The 9,265-nt window shown below is 32.4% G+C and overlaps 1 protein-coding gene across 1 annotated transcript; it reads right to left on the bottom strand.

Moving 5' to 3' along the window:
- Nucleotides 1–1,750: 1,750 nt before the first annotated feature.
- On the bottom strand, nucleotides 1,751–5,803 carry LOC112005547 (axial regulator YABBY 5). Its single transcript, XM_024037825.2, has 7 exons — nucleotides 5,494–5,803; nucleotides 4,417–4,536; nucleotides 3,572–3,701; nucleotides 3,352–3,400; nucleotides 3,173–3,248; nucleotides 3,011–3,079; nucleotides 1,751–1,972 (listed from the first exon to the last, which is right to left on the bottom strand). Exons 1-7 carry the CDS (start codon nucleotides 5,566–5,568, stop codon nucleotides 1,925–1,927), a joined length of 567 nt encoding a protein of 188 aa, XP_023893593.1. The 5' UTR covers nucleotides 5,569–5,803; the 3' UTR covers nucleotides 1,751–1,924.
- Between the last annotated feature and the right edge of the window lie 3,462 nt (nucleotides 5,804–9,265).

The following is a 9,265-nucleotide window of genomic DNA, read 5'->3' as shown; positions in this document are numbered from 1 at the left end:
TTTACAAGTTTTCTCATTAATATTATGCATTTAGAACTATTAATACAACCAGGATGTCATGAGATTAGCTTTAAAAAATGAACAAATATTACACGTTTATTTTATAGCCAAAAAAAAAACTTGTGTTCTTATTTTATATATATATATATATAATTTATATTTTGAGAATCTATTTTATAAGTAGATAAAAGTAATTTGAAAATCAACATAAGAGCGGCCCTATTTTTTACACAATATTTTAGTGGGAGTTAGAATTATATTTTTATCGGATTGTCCTTTAGTTTTGTCTTTACTTAAACATAAGAGTATAGAGACATTTTTTAACAAAATAATAATAATATTAAATAAATAAATAAGAATCCCAAACAGAAAAAACCTTTAAATAGTTTTGTTTAATGGTGAAGCCTTGGAGCCAATATACCAATCAAGAGGGATAAGACAAGGAGACTCTCTATCTCCATATTTGTTTATTCTTTGTATGGAGTATTATTTTTTAACAAAATAATAATAATAATAATAATATTAAATAAATAAATAAGAATCCCAAACAGAAAAAACCTTTAAATAGTTTTGTTTAATGGTGAAGCCTTGGAGCCAATATACCAATCAAGAGGGATAAGACAAGGAGACTCTCTATCTCCATATTTGTTTATTCTTTGTATGGAGTATTTGGGTCAACTTATTGTGGAAAAATGCAATGCTAAACTTTGGCAGCCCGTTAAGGCATCTGGTAGTGGGCCGGCGTTCTCACACTTATTTTTTGCGGATGATTTGGTATTGTTTGCAAGGGCTGATGGCACCAATTGCTCTACCATTAGAGATGTTTTGGATGAGTTTTGTAGCATATCTGGGCAAACAATTAGTGAGGCGAAGTCTAGAGTTTATTTCTTGCCCAATGTGGATAGGGATACTAAGGAATCATTAAGTGATATCCTTGGCTTTGCTTCTACTCCTTCACTTGGTAAGTACCTTGGGATTCCTATTAGGCATCCGAGATCCTCTTCCCATGAGTATAATTTTGATGGACTGTGGTACTCTATGGAGTTGAAGGTTGTAGTACATCTTCCTATTGTGTTAGTCTTGAAATTATTAAATATCATGACCAAATTTAAATTATCTTTAGTCGGATTTGACTTCTTCCGTATTGGGCATATAAACAAACTTTTCCTGGCATGAAGGATGTGTACAAAGTCCTTGGTAGTACGAAGAATTTAATTAGTACCCTAGGTAGTTTTTACAATTGTGAAGAAGATATTCAATGAACTACGAAGCTGAGTATTCACATGAGTTTGTTAGTTTGTCAAAAAATTTCATTTATTTTATTATAAAAACTTACTTTTTTTATTTTACATACTCATTTTTCAAAAAATCAAAAATCACAAATCAAAGTATCTATTTTACACTACACTATATTACATTAAAATATCAAATTTTCTTAATTTTTTTAATTGTTTCTCTTTTTTCACACATAATAACCATCATTCATTCTCTCAATTTGGTCTTGGAATACGTAAAGAAAGAATAGAAAACTATATTAAAAGTAAATAGTATCAGTGTAAATTTATACAGTTGTAGCAGTTTTGCAAATTTATTTACCTATTTAGTTTGACTAATGTGGGTGATTTTGGAGATTAAATATGTAAAATTGATACATTTCTTTATTTTATATTAATTAATGCAAATACTCTAACAAAATGCTTAAATTTATTTCAGTCATTATCTTCAAATGAAGTGAAAGTTGATAAAGATGAAGAATAAAGTAGCGTACTTAAAGCCTTGTAAATCACATCCCTAAACAACTGGTCACTAGTACAATGAAAAAGGATAGAGTTAAAATGTCCTTAAAACAGAATAAAGTCAAGGCTATCTTTTACTTGAAGAACTCAGATATGCCGGAAGTGGTCTTGAGGGATCAAGACAGCCTTCATTTGTTCAGTAGTGCAGCCCTTGACGTTAGATGCTTCTCAGAGGCCTGTGAAAATCAGGGGGCAAAAAAAAAGGAATCAGCAAAGCGAGTTCATAATTAGAAGTTATAGTACGCATCAATGTTCTTGACCCATTATTAGCAGTAACTATGTATGAGTATATGGAAGTATTAACTAGCCCATTATAAGTAAGAAAAAGAAATCCTACCAAAGAAAATAGGATTGGACTATATGAGAAAAGAAGCAAAGAAGCATAATCCTATTTCTAGAAGGAGGTAGTTGGGGGAAGAGGAGATAGGAAGGGTGGCTGAAATATACTAATTATATTCTGACCGCCTCCCTCTCTACTCTTCTCTTCTCACTCTCCATCTCCCCCTATTCTAAACATACCCTAAAGATGGATTTAGGACTAATCAACTAGAGAAATTTAGATAGGAGAAAAAATCACATCGTGCGGAAAGGCCACTGCAAGAAGTTGGAGTGATTGATTTGTAAGAACTTTGGCAGTGCATTCAAAATATGAGCTTGATATAAAAGGGTTCAAGAAGCAAGCCCTAATTAGGACTTCGATGAAGTGTTGAGTGCTTTAATAAGCTGCCAGGAAATAAGATGAAGTCAATGCAAATACTTGAAATTTCCTTTTTAAGTCTCATAATATGTTACATAAGTTTCAGCTAGTTCAATTAGTAAAAGAAAAACTTAAGTTTGAATCCAAATTATATAAAAGAAAAATTTATTAATGTCTTAGTTTGATGGTAAAAAACAATTATTATAAAGCAAAACTTATAAGTTTTAAATAATGTATATATATATATATAAAAGTTTTCTCAATACTCCCTAAGACATTGGTTTATAAAATATTTTTAGAAATTTCTTATAAAAAATAAAAAAAAAATTGTTTTGTAATAGTTTTTAATATTTTTATGCTATTAAAACTTTCTTTAAATAGTTTATTAAAAAATTTACCTTTTAACCGGACCCTTAAAACAAGTACCCAAGTTGTATATTTCAATTGTGTTCCCTTTACTAAAATGAAGCAAAGATGGATAAGAAGTGAGAATTTTTTTCCCCTTTTCAAAACTTACTTTGTCCAGCTTAGCCTGATTGTTGGTCTCCAACATCAGCCCGAAATGAATATGAGGGAAGTGTGCCCACTGCCAAAGAGAGTTAAAACTGAAAGTCAATCTCAAAAAGGAAATCAAGTTAATATAATTATTAGAAGCATTTGAAAATTAATGTTCACTTACATTTTTTGCTGCAGTACTAAATGCTTCCCTGTGGCTAATATCCGGATTATTGGCCTTGATCCTCTGGATCTCCTCTCTACAGAAAACATTATTGTCTTATATGAGAAATAGAAGTGAAATTTGTATGATTGTATACAATGCATTTCATTATACTGATATAAAATAAATTCCTTTTTTACTTTATGAACTGATTGTATGCAGATGGTACTCGCTGCCTCTTCTCGGGAGCTGAAATGGAAAATAACAGCTCATGAGAAAAATCAAATTAAAAATAATAGCAAAGACAAAAGACAAAAAAAATAAAAAATAAAAAACAAAAAAAAACAAAAAATTGAAAAATGTAAATAATTTGAATCACATAAAATATAGGATAACTAGTCATCAAAGTGGGTGCCTCACGTCGATTCACAACCCTTTCCTCAGTGGCGTTGTTGGTTATTGGTGCTCGCATTGCAATCTTGCTGTTGCATTTGGAAGAGGAAGAGCTTGAGTAGTCATTCCTGTGATCAGGTTTGATGTGGTGTGGTGCCTGAAAATTAAAAGCAAAAGAACTAAGCTATATTATTAGCTCATTTTCATGAGCGAGAGAGAGAAATGAAATGATGCTTTGTGAGAGAGAAAGCCATGATTGAAAGCCTGAATGAGTTTGGAATATTTACGGCTCAGAAAAAAAGCAAGTAAAACCCAGATTGACAGTTGTAAAATAAAAGATTTTCAGGGATCTTAAAAAGGGTCTTTCTTTCCACAGTAGAAGACAACAAAAGCTCATGAAAAGAAATCATTAAACCTAAGAACCCTGCTTGTCTATCAAATCAAAGTAGAATATTTTTCAAAAAACGGCTCAAGAAAAATTTTCACTTTCAATTTAGGAAAAAAAAAAGCTTTGGCCTTGATGGGTCGGCAGGCAGAGCCGCACAGGTACCGACTCACTCCTCTACCCAAAAAAAAGAAAAGAAGAAAAACAATAGGTTTTGATTAAGGCGGCTGGGAGCTAGGGTTACAGTACTTCACAAAGCAAAAAAATGCTTTGAAAAACTCGATCTATGTCTATATGTCTATATAAAACAGAGAGACAGAGATCCAGTGAAGGCTAGGTAACTTCGATTTTCTCAAAAAGAAGCTACAGAGTACAGACATCATATATATCGGTTTCAGAGGGCCATCCTATCCATCAAGTATCAACACCCAAAAAATAAGCTGAAACTTTGTATGTTTGTGTGGAAATTAGCAACAATAGCTATCACCTGAGCATCTTGCCATGACAGTGACTGAAAAGCGGCGGCCATGTTCACGGACCATAGATTGGTGCAGTGCCCACATCGGACGGTCACTATGTCCAACAAGCTGCTGCATGGAACACTGACCTGCTCAACCCAAAAAAAAAGAGTCAGAAGCTGAAAGTTTAGATCGAAACTAACCGAATTTCAAGAAATAAAAAGAAATCACTATAATGAAATAGGTTGAGTACAGCTCATGAAAGCCTAGGCTAGGCTAAGAGGACCCTGAATTTATTTGGTACATACAACAAAGGAAAGTTGTGAAATTAAATTGGCTTTAGCTTTGGAGACTCAGACCCAGTTTCCAAAATTAGATTTCTTTGCAGAAATGGGTCATTTTTTGAAAAGAAAACCCTAGAAGGGATGGTGGGTTTGTTGGTCTTTCTGATGGGTGTGTGTGTGTTGCAGAAATAATTGAAGTGAGATCTTCATTTTTGCCTTTCCCCCCTTGAGCTAAAGAAGCTAGGTTTGCACAGCTCCCAGTGGTGCAGTGTTTTTAGCAAGGGAAAGGTAAGTCTCAGCTAGAGGAAGAAAATCAAAGGGTGAAATACTTGTCCTCATCAGTTTGAGTTTTTCATCAAAATGCTTGTTTTGACGTTTAAAAACCATATTTACAAAAACAACCATCACACACACACACATGTACACAGTCTCTCTCTCTCTCTCCCCGTGATCTTGTGCACTTCTGGACCTTCAGATATGACTTTTCTTTGACTGCAAAAGAAGAAGGAAAAAAGAAAAAGTCCAACGATGGAGACCTGACTGTACCAAAAACAAGAAACCCCATAAAGAAAATTAATGGAATTCAGTAAATTAGACCACTACCACAACCAAACTGATCTAACAAAAGCAAAAACTAGCTTAGCTTTTTTGAGGATCTTAAAATGTTCTTCCTCCATAGATATATATACTTATGAGAAAGAAACCACACATACATTAAAAAAAAATGGCAAATATAAATTTCCATTAGTGGGGAATTTTTAATAAGAGATAAAAAAGCAGATCTCTCATGAAAGAAAAAGAGTTTTGTCAGATCAAAGATACCGCAAGAACGATATTGCAAAAGTTGCAGGGGATGTAGCAGAGTTGCTCAGGCGCAACATCGATGCAGCTCGACATGTCTCTTTTTTAAGTAAGCAGTCAAAGCAAACTTGTTTACCCAAGAAGGACCAAAAGAAATAAAAATAAGAAAACCAACTAGCTCTTGCAAATTGCAGAACACCAGGGAGAAAGAAAGCACAAAGCTTTTGTTTTCTTGCTTTGGAACTCGGCTATGTATCACGACAGTAAAACTTAAAGGTCTTATATATAGAAATTTTTGGAGAGAGAAAGAGAGAGGAAAAGAAAAGTGAGATATGGGATCCGAAGAGGTAGTAAAGAGTGGGGGAGAGAAAGGTAAGCTAAAATGAATCAAATAATTTTTTTTAAAAATTTAATTTAAAAATAAATTTAAAAGAAAGAAAGAAAGAAAGAAGTGGCTTTAGTTTAGTAGTGCCCACGGGTGGCAGGAAATGCTGGGTCCTGCAATGGAAAAAAAAAGTGTTATTATTTTTTGGAAAACCGGGTTTAATTGGAAAGCCAAAGCAGTTTAGCTATAGTTATTGGGGAAGATTAGGGTTTGAGAAGGGAAGGGGGAAGAGGTTTTGGCCTTTTTGCCTTCGTACCAAATCTAGGCAGATGATATATGATAACTAGGATAGGAAATAGTTAGTTTGGTGAAATGAATGTGAGTGTGACCACACCTTCCTTAATTTCCCCTTTATACAACACAGCGGATGAGAGATAAGAAATCTGAACTTTTTTGCTTTAATGCAGTGAAAAACATGAGTAAATGTACGTATGCAGATATATATAATGTAAGTATCTATAGATGCTTGTACATAGAATGTTTGCATAAATGGACATGTGTATTTATAAACTCAAATATGATATATGTGGCTCTAATTTTGATGCAAAGAGATATCAGGTCACTTTCCTCTTTGCTAAAACCTATAGTAATTGTTCTCTCACATGCACTGATATACTTTCAGTATACACAATGTTTATAATTTTATGCCCTATGTAGATAATGTGCAATAAGTGGTGTGTGTGAATTAGTGCCCTGAAATCTAAGCTTGAAATCTTTTATTTTGTTGAGACATATTCAAGTTGATAGGTTTAATACTACTATACTATATTAATTAAGGTACCTCCAAATTATCTTTTTTTTGGGGGTGGGGGAGGAAGATTATATTTTTAATGTGTTGTGAATTACTAGTGAATGTAACAAAGTTATTATCATGTGTAAACTTATCATTGTCAATTCAAAATGACAAAAAACTAAATATTGTTAAAATAAAAGGGAGAAATATAAAATTTGTAGAGAGAGTGGAATCAAGGAGAATTACATGGTTAGACTTAACATCTTACATTTACAATGGAAAGTCGTTAGTGGATGCATTTTTACTACATTGAAATATTTACAGGAAACCCTAAAAAATGTATATATAGGAACTAAAGTTGACTTACAAGAATCCCAAAATTAAGGACAGTTAATGTTCCTTGATTTTAGACAATCAATGATATATCAACATGTACTAAATATGATATGCATATATGATACACTCCCCTTAAACTCAAGGTAGAAGCCCAATGATACCTTGAGAATCTAAGCTCGTAAAATTCCATTGATGATGAATATAAGTGACATAATTAGATGTAGAATAATTCAGGAATAATATGGACTGAATTGTGCAAAATGCTGACGATGGTAGCAAACAAGGACGCAATGAATTCTGAAAGATGGTTACAAGGGCCTAAGAATGGCTGCTCCAGTGACCAAAGAGTGACTTCTATGGCCTGGAGATGCCTGCAATTGTGGCCTAAGGAATTTTGATGGAGGATGACATTATGATGGAAAACGTGAGTGAGTTGGCAAACTTGGCATAAATTGAACCCAAAAAGTAACGGGTCAATTTGTATAACTTGTGATATTCGAATGGGAAAAATGACCCCAAAATCAAAATTAATGTGGAAATCAAAATTAGTGAACTTCACACAAAAAATTCATTCTGATACTATGTAAATAATAATAATAATAATAATAAAATAAAAATAAAATTCATAAAGAGAGTGAAAGTATGGAAAATTATGTGGTTGAGTCTGACAATCTACATCCAAAGTGGAAAGAATTTAGTGGCTACATTTTTCAGTTTTCACTATTATGAATTATTGTTTTGCATTGAACACTAAGTAGGTTATGTAGAGTTACTAAAGTTGACTTAGGAGAATCCCTTGATTTGACTAAAATCAATGATAATTAATGTTTCTTGATTTTAGTCAACCAATGATATCAACTTATGCTAAGTATAATATGCATGTTACACTAATAAGAACTATATATTTAAAGCTTATCATGTGATGCAGTGGAATCTACTCTCAAATTTGATGTAAACACTATTTATTTGATCGTATCAGAGTGTAACATGAAAAAAAAAAAAAAAAATTCAAGAGACAATGTAGTTTCATGAATTGTACTAACGAATGTGAATGTCACCTAAATTTTATTAATAAGACACGTACCTATATATACATATACACATAAATAAATAAATAAAATTGTAGGCATCGTAGAATTCCCATCCTAATGGAGGAGTTCAATCTAAAATTTTATCAACAATACAGAATGACATATATATATATATATATATATATCTCTTCTTATTCTTTTTCCCCTCTTTTTATTAATATAGAATTTCACCTTGTAAAAGAACACTATCATCTTTGTTCGGAGATACATTACCTGTCAATATAAACTAAAAACTATCCAATTGAAGCCAAGCCATCAGGCTCTAACTGTAGCTAGTTGAAGCCAAGTCTCAAGAGCCATTAGATTCTGAACTGCCTGTACGGCCGTGGAAAACACTGAAATTAATGTAGTTTGTTGGAAATAGAATGTCCGCAACATGGGGTGGGTCTCAATCTTGTTTTGTTGGTCTTGCAGTCATCATTAATGCGAATTAAACTTACATGAACTAACTACCCTCATAAACCTTAAACCCTATATAATTATATCAGCACCTCATTTTGTAGGTGCTTACTTCTATGGTCTTGAGAGCTTCAATAGATTAAGAGAAACATGATACGCCAATAACATTTTGGAAAGAAATTAAAAACTATCCAATTGATTGCTGTGAAAATTATCGAAGTGGAAATACACAATAAACAGCCTTCTATATGAGTCCAAATCTTCTGTCTCACTTTCCTTACTCCACTTTATACTCCACCAATAAATACTTGCCACGTGATACTATTAATTAATAACTGTAGGATTAATAAGTTAATAATGATAATATTTAATTAATTAGGTAAACACGTTAAAAAAAAAAAAAAAAAAAAAAAAAAAATCAAGAGACAATGTAGTTTCATGAATTGTACTAACGAATGTGAATGTCACCTAAATTTTATTAATAAGACACGTACCTATATATACATATACACATAAATAAATAAATAAAATTGTAGGCATCGTAGAATTCCCATCCTAATGGAGGAGTTCAATCTAAAATTTTATCAACAATACAGAATGACATATATATATATATATATATCTCTTCTTATTCTTTTTCCCCTCTTTTTATTAATATAGAATTTCACCTTGTAAAAGAACACTATCATCTTTGTTCGGAGATACATTACCTGTCAATATAAACTAAAAACTATCCAATTGAAGCCAAGCCATCAGGCTCTAACTGTAGCTAGTTGAAGCCAAGTCTCAAGAGCCATTAGATTCTGAACTGCCTGTACGGCCGTGGAAAACACTGAAATTAATGTAGTT

Source organism: Quercus suber, unplaced genomic scaffold (assembly GCF_002906115.3).
Source record: "Quercus suber isolate HL8 unplaced genomic scaffold, Cork oak 2.0 scaffold_537, whole genome shotgun sequence".
NCBI classification, from domain to species: Eukaryota; Viridiplantae; Streptophyta; class Magnoliopsida; order Fagales; family Fagaceae; genus Quercus; species Quercus suber.
Note: the sequence above shows the minus strand (reverse complement) of the source record. Positions and strands in the feature narration are given on the sequence as shown.